At 38.7% G+C, this 24,352-nt stretch overlaps 1 protein-coding gene and 1 long non-coding RNA gene across 3 annotated transcripts in view; both read right to left on the reverse strand.

Annotated features, from left to right (window-relative positions):
* Positions 1-24,352, reverse strand: part of LOC105677265 (tachykinin-like peptides receptor 99D) — a 35,379-nt gene that overhangs the window by 2,575 nt on the left and 8,452 nt on the right. The window contains exons 2-5 of one of the 2 annotated variants that reach the window (XM_012375762.2): positions 13,984-14,184; positions 10,375-10,525; positions 3,808-4,004; positions 942-1,087 (exon numbers count right to left, since the gene is read on the reverse strand). In XM_012375762.2, the coding sequence (XP_012231185.2) occupies positions 942-1,087; positions 3,808-4,004; positions 10,375-10,525; positions 13,984-14,184 (695 nt within the window). Of the gene's footprint in view, positions 1-222; positions 1,088-3,807; positions 4,005-10,374; positions 10,526-13,983; positions 14,185-24,352 lie in introns of those variants that run through there. The other variant, XM_012375761.2, reaches the window with a different exon arrangement.
* LOC136999484 (uncharacterized) lies at positions 6,585-7,920 on the reverse strand. Its single transcript, XR_010889894.1, has 3 exons — positions 7,673-7,920; positions 7,370-7,575; positions 6,585-7,301 (listed from the first exon to the last, which is right to left on the reverse strand). It is a non-coding gene; the product is annotated as an uncharacterized lncRNA (long non-coding RNA).

Below are 24,352 nucleotides of genomic sequence, written 5' to 3' on the forward strand. Positions count from 1 at the left end.
GAAATAGAGCTTGTTTGCATCGATACATCGATTATTACGTATCGTGTTACATCAAATCAAACTACAGTGCGCTATTAAGCGCTATTAAGCGCTTAATAGCGCAACTTAATAGCGTTGTTTCATGCTGTTAAATTTAGTCGCATAAGCTCCGATATAATTTGGACCTCATTCACGTTCGTTGTTCTGTACTAAAAATCGAGCAAGGATTTTAAAAGGTACATATTTACTATGTATGTTACTATTTATTAAATGCAGATATTTTATATAATTTTATATATATAAATATTTAATTTATAACATAACTAAAATGATAACAACAACTAATTAAATTAATGGAATGAAAAATATTTCATGAAACAAATTTGATGGGCTTTTGTGCGGCGGTATCGGAAATTATAATATCGATATGCATAACAATAATGATAATAAAATAATAAACCATTTGGTTAATTAAAATATTATGAGAAATAATGCACCGCGTGCCGCGTTGAAATTATAATATTTCTCTTATTTAACATTTCACTGTGAGGAATTAGTCGTTTTAGTAACAGATTGATATAAAAATTCGGAGATTTTGCTTCTGATTTGTATCAAGAATAGGAATTCTATATTTAGATATAATTTTAGTTTAACGTTAAAAACGCGTTGAATAGATGAAGAATCACGTGCCGACTCGCTATTTCGCTAAATTGATTTTTATATCTGGAGTCGTAAACTTTGTACGGAATATCGCGAAGGTAGTCAGTGCGAGGTGCAATCTCTGGATGCGACAACATCACCGTCGGTGACGACGTCGGGCGCCAAGTGGCGCAAATCTATGGAGGAGATTTGCACATCTCCTTGGACCGAGTCAGCGTGCTCAAGGCGAGGCTGCGACGCGCTTCTAGGCGTCGTGGAGCCGGTGGTGCAAGTGTGCTCCGAGAGGGTGCACGAAGACGTACCGTTCCGCGATATTCTGGTATGCATGTCCGGACTACCGGTGCAGCTGTACCGGGACGTCACAGCCTCCGAACGCGATAGCGACGGCTCCGTTGACACTCGCACCCACGGACACCAGAAAAAGAACTGGGCAAAGCCACGGCGAAATCTGCGATAAGGAGTAATTATCAATAAGGTAAATATTCTTTGAAGAGCCACATTGAAGAGCCACAAGCGTGGTAAGCGCGAAATTAACACACTCAGCAACAAATTTGTACGTTAGTAAATATTTTTGGTTTGTCTTTGTATCCTTAATAACAATATAAAAAAAATATCGATCTTTAATTTCAAATATTTCTTCAATTAGACTGATTGTAAGAAGCTTAGAAAGATAGATGAAAAAAATAACGGTGCGTGAGTGGAAGTTGGTGGAAATTGTTACTAAACTGGAAGTTTCAATTTAATTTCTGAATGTATGACAATTAAATTCAAACCCTCGATCGCGCTTGTAGCTCTATTGAATAATTTTGGGTTCAATAATCTTCATTTGTTATGTTTAAAAATTCATCGACAATTGCCGATAATTATTAGTGTGGAATATTTAAAGCTTTAAATATATATGTATCGAAATGTATGTGTTGGCTGTAATATAATATGTAATTTAGTTTTTATTATTTAATTTAAAGATCATCCATACATCAAGTTCCATTTGGCGGAGAAAGTTTTTATATTTCACGAAAAGGAAATTGTAACATAGTCGCAAGGTATATCATAAAGTTTTCTCATATAGATCATCTTCTTATATTTGTTCTTTTTAGTTTGTAACACGCTGCCAAAAACACCTGATATTCCTGAGGGAAACATCTTGTCATATAGGCTGTCAATTCAAGAATAATCACATATATATTTAATACTTTTATTTTTTGCAAGAGGATATTGTAATATACCGTAGATTGTAAAATTTTTTCATAAATTATCTAATAAAATTATTTTTTTTCATAATACTCTTGGAAAAAAAAGAATAATCGTCCGAAAAAATATAAGTTATCTCCTTGAGCTGAGTTATCGAAGTGGTCTAATTAATAAAGGAAAATATTCCACTTGAATAGTTTGGAGAATATTATTGCCTGATTATTGCAGAATGTGCATTCTGTTGCATCGTTATTGTTATACATCCTCATTACGAGATCTATGGTCCGAGCGTGGGAATATAACGTTACTTGATATATGAATATTTATGAGATCGCAACATATTCTGTCGATAGCATGCAGAACATTGAAATTTGCCATTTGCGGTTACTCGCGAATACCTCGCGGCGTAGTATTATATTTTCATTTTATTGTTTTTAATGTTATTTATATAAATATATTTTTTTTTATAAGACCGTGACAATGCCGATGTTTGTAAGGGACAAAAGGTGTACGCTGCGTGTGACGTGTAAGAGAGGGTTTTAGGGAGTCAAAGCTGTATGGCTCGATCAACCCCCGATCGACAATGCTGCGCTCTCATTCCCATTTGCGGGCGAAGCGAAATTATTCTCGATTGCTCTCCGAAGATTTGCGCGGCTTTTCCATCTATATCGCTCGGTCAACGACGTTCATCGAGCGCGCACAAGTACGCCAATGTATATATGTGCACGTTTAAAGCAACATCTCTGCGGTATTACAGTTACCGTTTGCTTTACAAAGATATGAATCACTTTTGTATGTATCGGAATTTTGGTCCGGTTGACCGCGTTTCTATTAACAGGAATATTCAGCTTTCGAATTGATTGTTTGTGTAAACGCGTTAATGGTAGTGTACCAATGTTACTTCCTGTTTCGTAATAACTTCGGCTTTCCTCCAACCCTAACGAAGTATCTCTAAAGCCAGATGAGCTTATCTTCTGTGCAATGTTGGATTAACTCCCGACAGTTCGTCAAACACTTTCCGACGCGCGGAATCGCCGGTAATCGAGTCTTCTTAATTAACAACTTTAACACTTTAGAATGAAGCTAAACTCAAGATGCATGACTAAACTGTTTCTACAGAGATCTCTGTCTTTTTATAAATGCACGAGTATATCATAACTTTTTTTGTGTCAATTGCGTTTATCTGAGCAGCCTCAGGCTGTTGCGATTTTACGCGATCACTTTTGCCGATCACGTCTATTTTTGCTACTTTAATTCTGCGCGATTATTGGTTTATTATTTATAGTGCGAATTATTTTTATGGATATTGTATGTATTTTTTTGCTCGAAGAGAACTCGATAGGAGTTTAAAACGTTTGATAAACTATTGTTCGAAATGCGTTAGACTGTTATTTGTCCTCTTGATTGAGTATTTTGTTTGAATCGAAGAGTTTAATTCTATTTGTTATTTTTTATTTATCGCGTTTTTAATTAATACGATATAACCAATAAATAAAAATAACAAAAAGCAATTTCAAGTCAGATTAGGAAATTACGTACTTAAGCAACAATTCAAATATTTGAACGGAGATTGGTGTTTAATTCGTGCAAATCTACTAATTAACATAGAATAATTTAAGTTAGTCCTTGGTATCGCGATAAGCAAACTTACGAAGCAAAGCGCCGCGCGGTATTCGAGATGGTGAAGGGGAAACTTTCGCAAACTCCTTAACAATTGACGAGAGAGGATTTCTTGATATAGTACCTATGTATTTACTTATCTTACGAAGTTGAGGTTGAATCAGTAAGAACTCTCGAGAAAATTCTTCATATATAATAAATCAGTGTTAATAAAGTATGTTTTTTAAAATTTTTGTTACATAAATATGTCGAAATTATGGTGTATTTTACATTGACAAGTGTTATTGCGAATAATGAAACAAGAGATAGAGTCGTGCGCTTTAAGGATGGAGTATAATTGAAAAGCAAAAGTCTTACCTAGTATTCATCCAGCAATAAATAATAGGGTTGTACATGCTGTTGGACATCGCCAACCAATAAATGCCCAGAAAGACCTCCTGGATATACGGTTTAGTTGTAATCTCTGGCAGATAAGACGTTACTATGAAGTACATATGAAACGGAAGCCAGCACACTGCGAATATTACTACCACGACTATCATCATTTTTACGACCTGAAATATAAAGAAAATTTATGTCAACCAAACAATTATTAAAAAGTCTGTCATTTATCCTATTAATTTTTTACGGATTTGGACATTTTCAATGTTGTTTACTGTACAGATAATAAAGTCGGAAAGAGAATTCTTGTATTCTTTATTTTTTTTTAATTATTGCATTAAATAAAAGAAATTTGCATTACGTATATGCAATAATATAAATTGAATGATAATAAGCTTCAATCTTTCTGTCATAATTAATATCATGATTTTACTAAACGTCGCAGTTAATTGCGTTGAATAATCACAGATATTGATTTAAGTTCTATTATTTAATTTAATGATAAAAGAACAATCGTTAAAAACAGCTCACATGTGCTTCATTATTTGAAGAGAATTATTAAATTCAAGAGATTACATATTCTCGTTTCAATATGTAAATCATTACGATTATTTCATAATATGTAATGAATATGCAAAACACATAATTTTATACTGCTAAATTGTGGATGATTTTAATGAAAACACCTGTTAGATTCCGTTTGCATATACACATTGCGAATGAGGATTCCACGAATAACAAGGGTCTGTCTGTATTTAAACATTCTATGAAAGAGATGTTTCTCTTTGTAATGATAACGTGGAGGTATATTCGCGGAGGTGGATTAATCACGGTTAGAAATGACAGGCAAGATTCAATTACAGAGGTAAATGACGAGCGGTAATTGTATCCACAGTCTATTGCCGGATTTCTCTCTCCCGTGACTCTCTTGCGATTCATACCGGCTTTTTTCTTTTACGTTTTGTGCCGTATAGAATATCGTTGCACAATAGTAAGTAGTTAACGTCATCGGTAATTCAAACGCAGTCGGAAAAGCGAAACAATTAACAGACTTTATCTAATTACAGTGACATGCTAATTATTAAAGCAACGCGATGCTGAAACTATCGATTGTCCGGACGCAAACGGAGCGTTCGCTTTTTATTCAATTTTCCAGTTTTGGAATGAATGAGAATGCTGCGCAATAGATATTTTCAATATGTACTTCTTGCGAAGAGCTATACGGATAATTAAAGCTGTGATGACAAAGCGTTTGAAATATGTCGATTTCTTCGTCGATCTTGTTATTAACGCGAGAAGAGATTCCACTTCTTCCTATCTTTCCTTTCCGCGTTGTATCATACTTTTGTCCGTTCGCAGAGAAATCCTCTTTTTCGTTGAAATTAACGACCTATTCAATTTCGCGCAGGTATAGTTCTTGTAATCAGTCGAGGACAGCTTGTAAAGGACAGTCACTTGAGAAATAACTTAAATTAGATTCGGGATAGTTACAGGCTGCACTTCATTATGCTCTTTAGATAATTGAAAAGTAGATTTATATTCTCCTCATGTACATTGTGTTCTGTACGATCTGCGCCAGATATACGCGACATTTAATTCGATTGCGATATGCTGTAATGAATATACGTCGCTAATTTTGCGACGAGTACGCGAAGAGTTTTGGAGTTTCCGGTGCAAAAACACGTTTGAAAAATAGCCACAGCGTAGCAAATCGTGGTTTTACAGTAAAATATTTATGTCCGACCTTTGGCAAGTGTTTACAAAATGTTTTAAATATACCCTGCATTTTTATTGTTTTCGTGCTAAGTGAGATAAGATTTTGCATTTCTTTTCTTCGTTAGAAAAATTCACGATAAGCCAGTGTTTTATTTGCAGCAATAATAATGAATTTTAAATATTCTTAAAAAATTGTTTTATTAATTTTTTTTATCCACATCTTATATCTCTGTTAATATTTTTTTTTTTTGAGTTTGTGCGACATAAATAAGCAGGTAATAAAAGCTATACAATTTTTTATTTATTTATAGTTTGTAAAATTTTGCATTGAATCACAGAATCGATGAAACGGTGTTAGAGTAAACCTCAGTAATGACTAATCGTCTCCGTTTAATCGCATTTTCAGGATAAAAGGGTCACGCTTTAATAGGAATTAGTGTGTTATCGGTGCCGATTCTTCCGGTAAAGGAGCGAAAAGAATTAGTTCCTGGCCATTGCTGTCCCGAAATAATAGAAGAGGCGAGGATTCGATCTTATAGATAATTCACCTCACGATTGTGGTAGAGCGTCCATTTGTCGTATCTTATCCGGAAAGAGAATCGTGCTGCTGTCGGATAAGTAGTATAATTAAGGCCAAGGAAATGGATCGTTCGCGCGCTTGCGTCTCGACAATTGGTCACACATTATTTGACTATCTCTCCTTTTCACTTCACAACGTCGGAATTCGTTGCTGCAGTCCCGTGGCTGCCAGTTTTGCTATTATTCTTACGGATTTGTCGTAGCGTGCACACTTATATCTTACAAGCTGTCCGTTCCTCACATTTTCTTTGACGTGAATCGAGCATCGGCATCTGATATAATCGCAGAGAAATTTCTCGCCACACTGACGAGACAGCTACAAAAATGTAATCGTCATAAAGCTAAAAGAATCCGATGTTGGATTATCAATTTAAATATTAAAAATTCTTCAATATTTTAAATGTTTTGGAAATTGCATACCTTATCTACTTTCTCAGTAAAGATTTGATTGGGTACTATTATTTAACTACGGCATATCCAAAGATGCAAAGTAAAATTTTTAATATTCTTGTTTTTTGCGAACGTGCGGAGCATTATACCGACCTTTTGCATAGGCACGTGGCATAAAAGACGCTCAATGTGATGCACCTTTAAAGTGCAGGCTCTGCAAATGTACGTAAATGCACTTTGAGCATATTTGCGTTTTAAGTTTAAGTGCGACACTCCCAGAGGAATTTAAGTACTTTTCTTCTGTTGGCTTATATTTGACACACGTTATTTTGTATTTTACATCATTGCTTTATAATTTTTTAAAAAGATCGTGGTCTGCGAACAATTCGGAAATAAATAAAATAAAAGAAATATTACGGTACGCTAATGACAAGACGTTCCGCCGCTTCAATTTTGCTCCATTCGTATGTAAATTTAACGTGTTAGACCCTTCACTGAATTAAATTTTGCCGAGCGAGGCAATTTCCGTCTTTAAAAAAACTGTAATAAAATTTAAAGAGAAAATGACGCAAAAAAGCATTGAAAATGCATGATATCTTTTCATAAAGATAAATGATGAGTATAAAAATTATATTTCCGTTAAATAACAGCTGTTTTACGTTACAATTATTATCGATAATATTGTACATAATTTACAGTCTAACTATATAGATATGGGCCGTTTATCCGTACTATGTATCTATCTATAGAGGTTTGTCCGTAGGAGTTTGTATGCGGGTAGCGCTCTGTAACGGATGTGAAATCTGTAATACGTGTACTGGTAATGTCATCGGTTGTTACACTGCATACTCACGTGACTGCGGAATGGAGCAAGGATTCGGAATATGGCAGAGCGGACGCCTTTTGTCGTCTAATCGAAATCCGATAAAGTCCCACTCGAACATGCTGAGCGGGGGTCACTTGACTGGATTCTCCTTGTACTTGTGCGCAGCGTATTATTATAATCTCTTTACCGTCATATCTCGCGCATTTAATTAAAGGCAAAGCGCGTTTCCTCTTCTTTTTAAACATAAATAATTTGGATAAATTTTCAACAAACACATCTTGAATGAATATTTTTTACAGTTTCTGTCGTAAAGATTTCCAATAATAATACCTGCAAGATGTATATCGCATTGGAGTCGAACTGTGGATACAATTTCTGCAGTAGTTACGGAAAATACATAGTCAGTCGTGTTGCATGCGCATCGACCGCTTCGTTGCGAATTCGTTATATGTACATCCATTATGTGATAGCCATTTTTATGTTCAATAATCACGTTTCCATTTTTATTCCCTTCTCCGTAACCGCTCTGCCGGTTAGATAATATTTCTGCATTAATAATTGCATTTATATCGCGTACGTATATATTACCGTGCAAATGTCGAAGACTTTTCGTTACGTGTATCGCTATCTCATGTAATTTATCGCAAATAAAAAAGTTTCACGTCTGAAACAATTGCAGTATTCGTGAAAAATAAAATAATGACAATAGTCGAAGGGCAAAAACGTGTATAACCAATCTTTTTTTTTAATCACAGTCGAAAACGTTTCAATGAACACTTGCGGACAGTCGATATTGGTCGTGCTTGTGTATCGCAAATGTGTTAAATTGCACCGATATTTTTCTTTGAAACAAAGAGATCATTTCCCTCAAGAGCGCTTGTTTCTTTTTTTCCTTCTCTCCGAGTTAAAATTAACTAAGCGCTTTGGCCTCGCTTCACGTTCGTGGAGGATAGATGAAACTTTCCCCCACAGACCTTATCGACCAAAAGTAGCCAGGAATTACAGTCAAAGCGTCGGAAATGGAGACTCACGATGGCTACGCGAAAGTGCAAACCGAGAGACTGCTCTAATTACGAATTATGGCCGAGCTTTCGGTTTAAATCGTCGTCTCGGTGGTACGTGCTGGATACCGGTCGCACTATTGCTCAGTCTATATGTGATTTTCGCTCCGACGTTAAGCTCGAATATCTTTGCAGATTGCGTTTAGAAGTAATTGGAAAGACGTCTTTCAGCGGCATCGCTGAGCGAATCGTCGTCGCGTCATTAAATTTCTTCCTATGCAGCGCGAGAAAAAAACAAGCTGTGACGATATAGCGATAAATATAACGAAATATCTTTGCGTGCGTGATAATGTAACTACACGATATAAGTCCGGTTTTTTGAAATATCGCTTACATGGTGAATTACTTGCGGAAATAATATATAGAGGAGAGTCGTGTAGAGAAAATAAAAGCAAGCGAAAGTCCAACGTAATAGAAAATGCGCAATATAATAATTTACCTTGGTTAACTGTAATCAACATTATTTACAAAATAAACATATCGATTCTAACTCGATCCCTCTCCAGAAAATGTGCTAAAAGTAATTATCGCAAGTTTATTTAACGCAAGAAAAGAGAGCGAATCGTTCTCACTTCCTATGAAGACTCTGTATTGCCTGTTGCATAATTATTTTATTAACGCAGGTATCTGCCGTTAAATATGGAATATTGCAAAAATCTACGCGCGCATCCATTTATCAAGCAAGTAATAAAAATTACCATACAGTCGTTAAGATAAGAAAGGACAAAGACATGTATTTCGGGGATTCTTGTGCGTTACGCGGTTTTCGTTGCCCCGCCACGCGATATTATTGGAGAATTGCTGATGTTATTCATAAAGGAAGAGAAAATCGTGGAACCACGCTGGGGAACCCCTGCGGCTACTAAAACAGCGCCGATAAGCTCGAGTTTACGAGAGTTGGATAAGGCCAATATCATCAGGCCGCGGGATATTATCGTCGTCGTGCGAATCTTAATGCCGCTTGCATGCGTTTCCTCGTGTTTCTGAATGTGATGTATATTGTGCGATTGCATGTATGTACAATATACGCTCGTTGCATTTGCAATCGGTCTTATGGATTCACGCAATTCATCGTTATTAGCAACGCGTCGTATTTATCGTAATCAATGCATCGCACCACCGAGCGTTTTAAAAGGGAGTAAGTATTATTTGCTTTTCCCGAATGGTATTAGGTGATCGCCAAGATAGCTTGACGATCGCTGAAGGAAATAAAAAATTGGCGATTCAGTGAAAGATATGGATGACTATGCGATATCGAGCGGAACGACTGCGAGGGAAATACAGCCGTGCGATGGTTATCGTAATTTTTCGCCGCACAATGTGCTAATAATGCATAATGCTTTTTCGATAAATATTGCATCATCATGATAACGATGTAATCAAGCATAATAGCTTTGCATAATTATTATAATAATTGTGTGTACGTTAGATCGTAATAAAATTCGATAAAATTACATGAATATAGAGTGATTATACCTAATTTATTTAACGTTCGACAAATAAGGTACTAGAATGTGAGCAGGTATTGTCTAAAGTTCTATCCGAAACATAATTAATTGATATAGTTCATATACCGGTTTTGGCGAAGTTTCGGAGATAACGAGACAACAAAGAGCGCGTGTGTGAGATTATTTAGCAGCACCGCATCGCGTAAATATATACTACAAGTGTAGAGATAATATTACACTTTAATCACCTACAAGTGTAAAGACCGTGCAACAAACTCTATCTCAAATTTATGAAGCTTATTAACATTCATTTCTTTATTCATGAATATTAAGCGACACAATTTACTTTCTTCTTAATAAAATATCGCCATTAAAGACGAGCGGGAGTAAAACTTTTTTACTGCGTTTAAACGCCTTCGCGCTTTCCCGCTTTTTAAATCGCCTTTCGATCGTAAAAAACGAAAGCAATTTCAGCGCCTTACTATCAGCGCGGATATTAATTCATTTTATGCGCGATACATACCCTTCGTTTGCTTCGAATGTTCTCTAGCTGCCTGGCTGTAGCTTCTCCGATGCTCTGCGAGCCCCACAATTCCAGGCCGACCCTGGCGTATGTGAACGTCATGGATCCAATTGGTAAAAAATATGTCAATATCGTGAAGACAACGTTGTATCTGAAAATCGATGAAACTCATACGCTATTCTACAAAAGCAAAATTTATTCGACGTAATATGTAAAAATTTTCATTTTATAAATATTGCCCTAGAAATAGTGCACTTTTTTCCGTCATAGACTTTGAGAAAACTGCAGTCAACTTTTCTTTAGCTGGAAAGTGTTCCAGTCGGAGCCTCATTATTACGTTGACATTGAGAATTAAGGTGTCTCGATGATTTAAAAGCTTTAGAAGCTTAAACAAATGGAAAAGATCTTGTTTTCCAGTTAATTTCACTTTTCTCGGACAGAAATGTAATTTAAAATATAATTGCTGCAGAATCTTGAATCGGAAATTAAAAATGTCGCGAGGAACAGACTCCAATAAAGTTACCGTTAAGGAAATCTCAATGTCTAATTCGCCAAAAAAGTCCGTGATTGAGTAATACATCGTGAAATTCCGACACATGATAGAACACAGCATTCTACACATATAAAATTTAATTTATGGCTCATACATTTTAATTTACCGAATTGGTATTTCACAGAGTTACATGTTTTATTCGGGCACCATCGACAGAAATTTACATTGGATAGCGTGAGAAACGACGTGACACGTGATGCTCAAAGGGAATGAAAGTATGTGGTATCGCGGTTTCGCTCGGTAAAGCTTTTGTTCGGAGGCACCAACGTGGTGCATGATCGATTTCAAAGCACCATGCTGAATGTGCCGATCGCGGCGAAAATAATTCGCGATCGATTCTCCAAGTGCATCGATTACAGCATTGATGAATACGCGAGAGTATGTATTACTAGGCCTAATGAACCAACGAATGTACATCGAGTGCTGTTTGCTGACCAAAGCGTATCAATGGTATTATCGAGGCTGTAGTTGCGTAGATTCATTAAACCGGGATCGCGTTTCAACGCGAAAATTTGTGTGCAATTATTTACATGTTAGCACATACACGACTAATGATAATCGTATAATTGCCGTTAACCTTTAGTAGCGGGATATAATTCTGTATTGTACAATGCATTGTACAATGTATTGTACAATGTATCTAACGAAATTTATAAAGAAAAGGGAGAACATTGAAAAGAATAATAACACATAAAATGCAAGAAAAGAAAGACAAACAAGAAGTTACAATTGATTGTCGAAAAAATTTGGAGCACAAGAAAATTGAAAAGATTCGAATATTATGCGAGCAGTATTTTAAAAGAGAAGAGAATATATTCATTTCCCGGTCAATCAGTTTCGACTGACGTTGAAAAGGCAGGAGGTACGACAGCTAAATTACCATGCAAAATTCTCGCGTTATGACGCCAGTGAAGAACGCCGCAGGCGCTACAATTTTTCCTTGATGCTTCGATAAAACTGGCTATATGCGTTAATTTTGATAATTAAGATGACTCGAAAATGATACTAACAGCAATGTTAATTTTCTAACCGAGCATTCAGCTTCATCATGATGAATGCGTTAAAACGTATTCGTTTATTATTAACAAATGACAATGAATTTGCCAATGAATCATCTTATACGTTGCAATCAGATTACGAGGCGTTATAAGCTCCGATAATCGAAATTCTCGATTCCACGCATTTTGCTTGGAAAGCCAAAATGCTAATCCGGAACGCATAAAAACTGCCGTTATGCGAATCCATCGCCTTGTTTAATTCCGATTTATTCCGATGCAATTTTAAGCCGTAAAGATTGGTAAAGGCGATTGTCAGGGATTTAATGGCGATAAAATGAACAAACGAACAAATTTTGCGGAGCAATCGATGAACGGCGCTTCTTGTTACGATAATGCCGGCATTTATACAAATTTGCTTTCAATGCGTTTAATGCGAGGATTAGATCGCGCCGGGTCTGGGAACGTTCGCTCTGAAGAGAGAAATATATTCAGGGAATCTTCAGAATATCGAGAGCGCGCACGTGTGTGTATGTATGTTAAGCCAGTCTTACGATAATACATGCAGATTGGTTTAAATGTAAGTAAGATCGCATGGTGGATAAAAAGTAAAGTTGCGTACATACAGGCAATGGATAAGCCATGCGTCGCGTGCTATAAACTGGTGCGCGTTTAATATAAACTGATGATGATTACGACTAATTTACATGCATTTTTTTTTAATTGTGCGCTTAGCTTTTTTTTAATAACACTCACCGTTTGTAATTGCATGAATTTAGATGATTTTTTTTCGAAACAATCGTCAAAAGTGAGAAACGTAAATGATGCAATCAATGCTTCCGTAAAATTAATCACATTAAGCGAAAAAGATAGAGCTGTCTACTTCCGTTCAGCTTTTACGATCACGCGCATGACTCATGCGAAGTAAAATGTAAATAAAGTTTCACGTTTCTCGAGATTTCTGAGAATGTGAGTATATACAGGAGTTATATCTGCAGTTCTATTTTATATAGTGTGGTTTGTAATAAAATCGTATAGGAAATGGCATAAATTCAGATTTACGAGTTATCACTTGCCGATGTGTGTATGCAGTTTAAAAGAGGAAAGCTTTTGGCAATGTGGCGGAAATGCCTGGCCAAGCTTATAAAGGTTCGATCTCTGAAAAGTTTTGCAGAAATTCTTGCGGATATTTTTGTACCGACCAATCAATGCAATATGTTTTAAAATGAAAACTCTTATGCTTCGGACAATTAAAGATAAGCAAGCGAAATGTAATGGAAAGAGCTTTGCAAAATCGTAACGAGTAAAATCGCGAACATTTCGGTTAAGTGACATAAATTTAGGGAACAATTGTTTGAAACTGCATTTATATCGCAATCAGCGCTCTCCTGGTTGTTCTATAAAGTCGCCTATGCGTGATTCTACATAACGTGCTGAGCGTGATAGCCGAGCTCCGGTATTCCGTTCGAATCATTCAATTAGGAAACAGAACCCGCTTCGAAGCGAGTATGTTATCTTGACGAAACGTTTTCGCGATCTTATCTTAATGGACGATCATACGGAACGTAAATGTGGAACACGGTTAAGATCTATCTCCATCTAAAATTACAACGTACAATTGCGATGCCGATTTAATCACGCATGAATGGAATAAGTATTTTAAGGATTTTCGATACATTTATATGTGTGCTCTGCATCTCTAACTAGAATTAGCTCGATGTATCGCCTCGTTGCGATAACAGAACTGAAAACACTTGACAATGAAATGATGGACTCATTGTGTCGGCGTGGTATGCGTTCGGAATGTGTATGCTTATGTACGTGAGAGACGAATCAACTGACCGACGTGTGCAGTCGTTTAACAGTCATAAACCAGTAAACGACAATATTGCGTATAATGCGTGACACGTGCGTATACATGAGGTGATAACGCTTTTACGCATCTTCTGTCATTCGCTTGACCGCACAGTCGAGATGTTGAAAGAACCGTTTATTTTATGCTTATCTTATGCTAAAAATATAAAAATTCTAGAAATTATTATCAAAATATATTTGACTTACAAATATTCATCGTAAGTGTTTGGCCAAGCACCGTAGCAAATGACGCGGACTTCGCCGTTTATGAAGTTCTGAGTATAAGTAGTGTAGAAAACCAGCATCGGTAAAGAAAGAATTACTCCGACGATCCAAATAACGATCGCAACGCATAGTGTCGCCTTTTTTCCCATACGTGGTCTCAAGGGATTCACGATGGCCATATACCTAAAACAAAATCCACATTAATCAATGTATGAAGATAAAATTGTTGCATTTGGGCAAATCTTTTAAAATAATTCTTATTTTTAATCATGAAATTTTAATCTAAAAATAATCTCATCCATCTAGAGAAATTAAAAAATGAATGAAATATTATCCCTTTAAGTATCTTATATGAAAGTTGTTTTTAGAAAATGTTATTTTATATCTGCCAGCATCTAAAATAAGATTACGATGATACACACCCACAATAGCATAATATTATATATAACTAGTAAAATATACAATAAGATTTACCGTCTGTCAAAATAGGATTAGGTGCCGGAGTCTTGTAAGCAAATATTATAGAGACGGAATTCCAGATGACGCGAATTTTATCATAAATTTTCCGGACGATAAGAACAGGATTACGGGATAATAGATCAGACAGTGACAGCGTTTTTCCGGGGGCGAAAGCGTAAAAATATCTCAAACGAAGAAGATATAAGCTCTCTGAGACGGAGACGCAATGGGACCTAATGATAATATTATAAACGAGATAGTAAAATCATGTTTACGCGACCGGTATATCTCTGAAGTCCGGAGTTTTAAAGCCGCTGCAGACGAGCGCACTGATACAGAAAGAGGCAGATCAAATCGTAAAATCCGTATTACTAAATGTGAAGGAGCGAAGATTAATGTCGAATTGAAAGAGATAGAAAGGGAGCGTGCCTACCCACAATTCGACAAATGGAAGATCGTATGATAGAATTGAAAGGTCGGTTCGTCGGACGATAAAGCGTTGAGAGTAGTTGCGAAATCCATTTTCTAATATCCACCGCAGGCAAGCTGTTCTACACGATAATGTAAGATCAAATCCTGGCTGCACGTCAAGATCGCGTCCTCCTCTCGGTGGAATTATGTTAGCTCCTCAAACGCCATCGAGCGATTTCGTTCTTACGCCTACAAAAGCATGTCCGACATTTCAAATATTTAAAATCATGATACGTGATATAACGCCAATAAAAATTATACCAATGATAATTTGGGTTGTTTATGATTATATATACATGTGTGTATGTGTTCGCTCGGCAAGCGGTTGAAACGCGAGATGGATGGATAACGATGCTGATAATGATGGGAATTTAAGTCTATGGATATGTGAGCCTTCGTATAAATTCTCTCTAACGATCTAAATAGTAACATATTAAATGTTGGATGGGTCTTTATCAACTCTACATTCACAATCGAGGAAACGTTAAAACGTCGAAATAAATTTCTCTGTAATTTCGAGTAAAATTTTGACCGGAAGAGAATTTTCCACCTGTGATTGCGTATGATCCACAAAGAGAATAATCGCGCTTTATTTTTCAATCATTGTCATAAATGAAAAGGTTCGCGCTTGCGGCTAATGTAAGTACAAAAAAATTCTAGAAATCTAATCAATAAAAATTAAAATATATAAATTTAATAATGATGTATCAAATATCACAGCCTTCACTTAAAATTCAAGATTCAAAGCATTAAAACGTCGGAGTGAACTTCTCTCTGTAATTTTGGTTGAAATTCTGACCAGAAGAGAATTTTCCGTCTGACTGAGTACTAATGCGATCCACGAAGAGAATAATACATTTATGAGTCGTCGTGCTTGCGTAACAAGCGACATAGAAGCCGAAGAGAATTCTCGCTAGATACAGAAGGTGGTTGTGTAATAAAAGGGTGGGGAATGAGACATTTTTGTCATTCACTGTGACCCACTTCAACGGGTTATTCGTTAGGGACGCTTTGTTTCCAACGGCAGATATTACAAAGACAAACGCGTCCGCGTCCGAGATGACGTCCAAGTGCATTTACGATGCTTGCAGTCGTAAAGATGACAATATCGATAATAATGAAATTTGCCCTCGTAACAAACTACCGGCGGCAGACCGGTGCGTTCCATTCTTTTGTTCCTTCCTACATTGCGGCCGCGCGAAAGCCAAGCGCGGATTATTTTTCCACCGCACCGGAGTTTCAGCTTTTCGAAACGATCTGATCGAATCCGAGTTGGATCTCACCTGAAAAGAAGGCTGACTGTTTTTCGTTCTTGGCTACCGTATATATCCGACGTTTCAATTCCTCCGTTGTATTCTCAAAGATAAAGTTCAGAATGAAGTTCATCCCGCGGTCTGATCGCATTTCTCTCGCTACATCTCTTGTTCCTCGCTGCTCTTACTTCAGCCTCTTTTGTTCTACCTCCGCTTCTTTCATACGAGCTATCTTGGACACAATTTTATACAGACAAGTAAAAAAAGTGAATTTTCTAATAAAAAGCATTTCTCTCTTCTTTCTAAAATATCTAACAAAATATAATAAAATTTTGTTTTATTGAATTTTACTAATTCAAAGCTCCTGTGTTTCTTCACTTTAGCCATCTCCTAAATTAGGTCAATTACATTACAACAATAATCACAGCAGTGCTTATTTTCGTACAAAATGGGATTTTCAATATAAATAAAATATATCTTTCAGAATTCTCGAAATTGTTGAGATTTCCATTTAGATTTTTGAGAACATGACATTCGGAAAGTAATGTGTCTTGCATATAAAGAGACATTTCTCCAACCTCAGATGTACATTGTCTCGCGTTTGAAGTAGGATAGGTGTATATGTGCAGCAGGCAGTTGAGACTCGCGAGAATATTGTTACCGCCGTACAGACGGAAGCGAGAGAAGTAGAGAATGGAACGGAGTGAACTCAAGCCTCTCTGTAGGTTGTCAGGCGAATGTCCTTGACGTGCTTTTTGCCCGCTTTGTAGATGTTAATCCCGCAGATGAGCACTAAGAAACATTTCTCATATAGCTCGTATATGCATTGCAAATTCCGAAATCACGGAATTTCTGCGCTCTCGATTGTTGTCGTTAGTACCGTGAGGATTCTACTTAATCGGCTTATTTTGGGTTAATTCAAAGGAATTATATCAATATTTTAACATAAGGGGCTGAATAACGTTACGTCTAAAGCTAAGCAAAAAAAAAAAAAAAAGAAAAAAAAAGGATTATTATTATTAATACATACAATTTTATATTTTTACTACTTATTTCTAAAATTTTACTGTCGCAATCTATATCCGCTGTATTATTGCGATCGTGTATTTCGAATTAGTGTTACATTTTCTCAGATATTATATATTTTATATCATTGAAAATATATCAAATGTAACAAGCGTAAATTCTACGTGAGTGGAAATCTCGGTGGAAATTTCAACACGAAAGCAAACGATTGCAGTCGTTGGAAAAAGCTACATCAGAAAGCAGCTTTTTCGTCGATTATCCCTCGGGCATTAGCTCGTAATGCGTGCACACACATAGCGCTGGAAATTGGTTGGAATTTTGTGGGAATAGACAGCTGAAATTGTTGGAAAAAAGTTAAGTAAAATATTTCACTTCTCTTCAAGTATTCACAAAATTGCATCGCAACGCAATCACATAACATCGCTTTGACGCAATTAGCCGCCATATTTGTTTCATATTCGTCCCATATTAGACGGTTTTCGCAAAGCTGCATCTCGGTACGGAGAGTTGCGGCAATCTAGTCGAGGGTAGAGATTTAGGAAAGTCTTGACCTCCTTGCGCCCGATTTATGCGCTTACTCGTACTACTTTCGATCCGGCAGCTGTTACTTATTCGCTTCCTTCATTCATTTCGGCCAGCTTTAAATACGGGCGCATAAAATTTTAAACGAATAAACTTTTCTCGACAAGATAATCTCGACAAGATCTGCCAAATATCGAGGATATGGTCGATCATTCTGTTTTCTGCAGCTGCATGCGTTCCCACACGATACAAATCCCTAAAAGACTTAATTTTTCATACGTTCTTTCTAGATGTCTGTTAGACGCCTTTTGAAGTTCACGTTGAATCTTAACAAGACAGGACGCAGGCTTAAGGTCTTTATCGGAAGAGTTGTGGAAGATAGATGTTCTCTGAAAGAGGTAGCTGTCATAGCTGTTGTACGTTTGCCGGGTACAAACGAACGAACGAACAGGGCGTTCATAAGAAAGTGGGTTACGAAAATTCCCAGGGATTCGCCTTCTGTCAGAGGCACCGCGCGTTTTGGGGAGAAGAATGGTCCAAATTGCATTATCACATTTTGCCCGTTTTTGTGGTAGTTGGGAAAGATCCTAAGAGGTCCTTGACCCTCGCTTTATTGCATCGTCATGATAATAAATTGCAAAGATTATTGACCTCTGTCCCTTCGAAATGAAACTGGAAGGCACGTGAACGTTTTATTACGAGCGCAAACAGATGGCCATGAGAAATTGTAATATGATATTCGTTATTACTTGTTTTGTGCATCATGTCATTGTAAATTTACAGTTTATTCGTTGTTCCAAAAAATTGCTATAAAACGTTGTTTGCATTTTTTAACACTTGCCGTTTGAAACGTGTAAATCCCACAAAGAAAGTTCTTTTAGCGCAAGAAAGAGGATGTTCGTTAAATATAATTTGAAATGCAAATCGACTATAAGCTGTATAAATTCGCAATTAGATTATCCATCCATTTTTTAAGGCACGTGTAGAATTACAGCGCCGTAAAAATGTTGCCATTTTAACTTGTCAAAGCATGCAATTATAAAGGCAGTGGTATTATTTTAAATAATTGATTTCAAAAAGCACTGTTATCGCGCGCGAAAGAAATTTCCTTCGCAGAGTTATTTCTGTATTATTTCGTGTAACGTATTATAATTATACATGCAAACATTTTGAGATTTGAGTCTAAGGATAATTAATTTATGTTTAACACAGCACTTTTTCTCATTAGATTTGCGTTCTATAATACCCATTATTTCCGCGCAGATAATATGTTTTCTGCCGGCGTTATCATAAATACATAAACATTTTATAGTCCTTAATCTCCCCGACGGTTCGCAGATGCAATGCATATTTTATCAAGCTACATGCGCAGCGTGAATTCCTAGTTAAAGTAATCCGTCTCGATGAACGTCCATTCCGACCAAACTAACGCCCGCTCCGACGCGACGCTGGCCAGTGCGGATTAAAGTTGTCGAGAACGACTGGACCAGAGGTTATCGGGTTCCACGGTTGCCTACTCAGGAACTTCTTATCGCATTACATCCGGCCTGTTCTTCTCTTCGTCGCTGTTGTATCGCAATTCATGCACCACCTTTTTCTGTGCTCCGCATTGTTTCGCAATTATAATCGGCGCTGTAATTTATCTTGTAATTTACGTGAAAGTTCATGTAGGAATTGCAATCAACGTTGCGTTGCGCGTTTCGCGAGTGCGAAACGCTGTTCAGGAAGCAGCCCATGGGGTTCGCACGTTGTCGACTGGCACATTCGACTGTTAGATTATTATTCCCGCAGGGAGAAAGACGTTGATCGATGATGTGATTCACGAGCACAATCGGATGGCCAGCGTGTTAATCCGTCGCGTTGTCGACGCGACCGGCGTTGACGTTGGCGTTGGCGTCGACGTTGACGCTGTAATTGTAGTTCGCGTTGACGTTCGACGGCCTGGCGACGTTCCAGAACACTTGGCCCCGAGCCGATCACATCGGCGACTCGGGACTCGAGGATTGACGAGAATCGCTCCGCCACGCGAACTCGCGTCCTCGTTTTCATTCGCAGCAACGGCCTCGAGATCGTATTTCACTTTGTCGACCTATGTTCGAATTAGGCTTTTGATTCGGGTTGCTGCTGTTTGCGGTTGGCATCGGTTGGATCGTTCACAGAGCAGGCTGGATTGCGGCGACGCTAAAGGCGTCGGTTCCGCCAGAGGCATCGTCGCCACGGTCGGATGCGCGCTCAGGAAATTGACGTTTGCGTCTCCGTTTACCTTCGATCCGTGGCGGTGGCGGTGGCTTGACATGGTGTTTGCTCTCGCGTCGAGATCGACACGCTGGTTGAGCGATGCCTACGGTCTTCACGCTAGATGCGGAGTTCGACGGACTGCGATACGTCGAATAACGCTCGCTTGATGCGCATCTGCGACATTGGCGTACGGTTTGACACGGCACGAGTTGGTATTGTCTTTAGGATTCGCATTCCGTCTCGTCTCAAATACTCGTCCCCCGCGATCAATCGATCGCTTCGTGGGCGACGACATCGACAGCATCGGAATTTTAATCGGTCCCCCGATCGCTAGGGCGGGACAACGCCGTTGGTATTTTCATTAAAATTCGCGTTGCGGCTCGCATTCGTGCTGCGCCGCTGCTTATTTATGTTATTCGCGCTGGTCGGTGACGTAAATCGCCTTCCTCTCGATAGACCGAGAAAGGTAGCTGATAGCGCATCCGCGGAATGCTACGGACATTGAGTTATCTATAATTGTTATTGTGCTGCGAAATCTTTCGCGTGGTCGGTGACGCGGTAATAATCGCTAATTACCGCTAATTATCGCGATCATCGGTATTCCGATGCTATCGCCGTCTGCATTTTTTTCCTATATCTTATATTATATGATAACGTTTTCCTATTTCCCGCAACGCTCTTGATACTCCGCATCGTTTATTGTGCATACTCGTCACAGCAATTGACAAATAAGCGGAATAAGTTATTTCGGATTGTTTAGCTGCCGCAACAGGTTGAGACTCAACAGGTTCGGCGGTCGTTTCGCTTGGAGTTTGTCTGCTCAGATACCGCCGATGCGTAGCAGTCGAGTTTCGCGCGTTTAATCTGATTTTCCGCCTGAAAATCGAGCATGTACGTCTTGAAGTCGCTGCTTGCCGTCGCTTGAGGTTCCGCAGGAATCCTTGGTGGCATAGCGGAAAGTGGTCTGCATATAGTTTTTCGTCTAAGATATCTACCACCTGGAAAAACCTTGAAAACCTTTAGAATTTTATTGAGATTCAGGAATCTCCGGTGAAGATGTTTTTTCGAGGATTTTGTTTCAATTTTTTCGACAGATTTGTCCCCTATAATCCTATTTATCTTTTTTAAATTAAAAATTTAATATTTAATTCTTTCTCTACAACAGATAAGAATATAAAACACGTTTAGAAAAATATAATAAATAATCTTATTCTAATTTCTATTTGTGAAATAGTTTATTTTTGCCTGAAAATTTGATCGAAAATGCCTGAAAAATTATAAAACTCTGAGAAAAAATTTTTTTCCAAATTTTATCTTGCGAGTCTCAGAGGATTATCGTAATTAAGCACAAATCTCGATAATTGCGACCGTTAGCGTCAACGTTCCTGTTGGCGTTCCTATTGCGTTGCCAGCATTATAGGTTACGTTGCATTCGGTGCACAGCTTGTATGGTGGAAAATTTACCACGTCGTTCGCAAACCTGTCAATAACGTGCACGACATCATTCTGATTGACACTAACATTTGCGTTGCGGTCGTCAATGCCGCCGATCGAAGCTAAAGGCCATCGCCGCGCCGTGCCGCAGCATCCCCTTTAACGGAGGTCGCCGCGGAAGTTTTGTTTTCGGACGGATGACTGACGCGGAAGCGGATGGTCGGTATGGCTCGCGAATTCTGTTGTTCACGATTCAAGGCGGTATTGGCATTCACGTCGGCAGCCGGCGATGGTCTGAAAACGGCGAAATCGACAGTAGCAATTCCGATTTTAAATTCGACATTCTTCCGCCCTGCACTGACTTGAATTTTATCGTCGATTTTATTGTCGGCTGTTATTTCTGACGGACTAAAACATGAAGCGATACTTGAATACATTCCTGACTTTTTTTTAAAATTGAATTCCGAGCCGCTTGTTTCGTTAAATGTTGATACGTCGGTTTGTTCGGCATTAATGGAATTTAAGATGATATTCGCGTTCGCGTTATGATCCGCCACCGTTATCGCGCCGCTTTCGTCGGAATCTCGCGAAGATAACGTCGTGGCCAATTTTATCACGGCGTCTAACAATACCGCGTCTTATAATTCCATCGACAACAATAACAATGCTGAAGCGATTGAATTTTTCATGTTTATGCGCGCGGTCAGACTGGTATTGTCGGTACTAAAAATGCCGTTTATGTTGTTATATTCAATACAGTATTGTTCCACATTGCTCACCGGACTGTTCCGATTTGTCTACAGCTGCGTTTGATCGACGCTTTTCACGTGCGACGAGGTGAAATTTATCGCACCTTTTCTCCTGCGTTGATTCTCATTCCCGTATTTTTTCGCGGAAGCGCCGTCAGTTTACTACTCAGATGCGCGTCCATTTTTGCAGCGGATTTTTCCGCTGTTTGCTCGAGGCCGAACTCGTTTCGGCATCTCTTTGTTCCGCGATCTGTTGAACGATGGTCTTATCATTAAATGATTCGATATCGTTTCTGTTTGCTCACTCATCGTTCGCTCCGGCAGCGAAATTAATTTCCACCCTTTTTCGCGAAAAGCCCCGCTCGACGCTGCGAGGCCATAATCCATGTTATCTCGTGCGGAATTGAGCATCTGCGGTTTCCACGATAAACGCAGCGATATTCTAGGCAGGGTGATTCCGCAGTCTAATCCGAAGAGAGCGTCAAAAATTGCCTTTGGCGAAGACCGATCTCCGTCAACATTTACTCACGCGAGCTGTACGATGTGGCGCGTCGTGTCGGCAGGTCAGGGACGTCGAGAAACCAGTTTGCAAACTAGTCTCCTCAGTGAAACAACGCCCGCGGACAAACCATCTTCTCGCTTACAAACAAGCGAGTCTCCGTTTACAGGAGAAATCGGAATTATCATGCAAACCGGAACTGCGTATTGCTCGGTAATTGTCTACGTATTTCAGTCATGCTTTCGGTACAAGCGAGGGCGGCGAGCGCGATGCAACAACGGCGTGTGCCTGCTTAAGTTTGTCGATCGTCGCTACGAGGTATATAATGCTCGGTATTGATTCGCGGATACGCGAGTCGCGGCCAAGTTTCTCAACAATCACTTGAGATGAGTTCGCTGGATCGCATCCGGTAGTTGGATACCGTGCCTGTCAATTCTGACACGGCGTTTCCGTTAAGATAAACGCGATAGAGAAATTGGAGCGCGCCGGTAGATTGTATTCTTCGATAGGGCAAAGGTACGCCACGAATGGCTTTCCGCAATGGAAAACGTTCCGTCCGTCATCTTGATTCCTTCTTCGAATTAAGGAGGTATTAAGGAGGTATCTTACTTTGAAAAGAGACAATAAAACATGGAAAAAATACAAGAAAAGAAATTAATTTTTTTCAAGCTCTAAAGTAGAATATTCGATTAAAGGCGTTTGAAAGGACACTTTCTTCTGGAAATTCCGTTTTCTCGATCGCCACTTTGTTAGTCGAGGATGTCGGATGCTCGTTAGTAATTGCGGCTTCCGCAACGTCATCGTAGCGATTGTTAAAGCCCGAGATGCTCTTGTTAGCCGACAAAACTCGATTCAATTCTTCAGCTGGATTCTCTCGTGTCAAGGCACTTGGCTGCAGACTTTCGTCCTTTAAACGACTCGGATCGCCGTAATTGATTCATCCTTAACAATCTCCACCGAGTGGTCGGCGTTTCAATCGATCGAAGAAATTGAACTCGTTGTCATCTTTACAGAAAAGTTTACCAATCCTCTTAGTTCCAACTCGGTTGATGCTTGATCCGCCGTCCTCAAAGAACTCGTAACTGCACTCGATGTCTTTTCCACGTTGTCTGATACGGAATCGGAACATTGCTGAGCTTTCGGCGCAGTCGCTCTCGGATTCACGTTCGACGCTGAGTCGAATTTTGCGAAAGCGAGTTCGACCGAAGAAGTTGCTGTTGTGGGATTCTCGGTGATTTGATTTGACTCTCGTCATAAATGCATACGACATGTCGTTTGCTCGTATCATCTCCATGATCTCCGTTCCAATTCGAGGAGCGCCAGGATACTTTTTGAGATCGATTTTCCGTCGGATAGTAGCAATCGCGCGTTATCTTGATTGTTCAAGTTGTGCGAGCCACGAGATTGTTCTTGCGCCCGTAAATTCTTCACTCGTCGAATGTTGCTCACCATCGAGGCTCGAAAGAGGCGTGCCGCGTTGATTGTCGTCGCTCGTTTCCTAAATTATTCGTCGGCTCAAGCTTCTATTAATTAAGCTCTAAATTAGCTCAATTTTCGACCGGTAATCTGCAATTAATAGCGCACTGGGCGGATAGTTAAGCGATAATGACGATAGAGATTTAATAATAGGAATATTGATTGGAATATTGAGATTAATTATTGATAGAATTTTGCCAGAATAACGGCAGCAAATACACAAA

This window comes from Linepithema humile, chromosome 4, assembly GCF_040581485.1.
Source record: "Linepithema humile isolate Giens D197 chromosome 4, Lhum_UNIL_v1.0, whole genome shotgun sequence".
NCBI classification, from domain to species: domain Eukaryota; kingdom Metazoa; phylum Arthropoda; class Insecta; order Hymenoptera; family Formicidae; genus Linepithema; species Linepithema humile.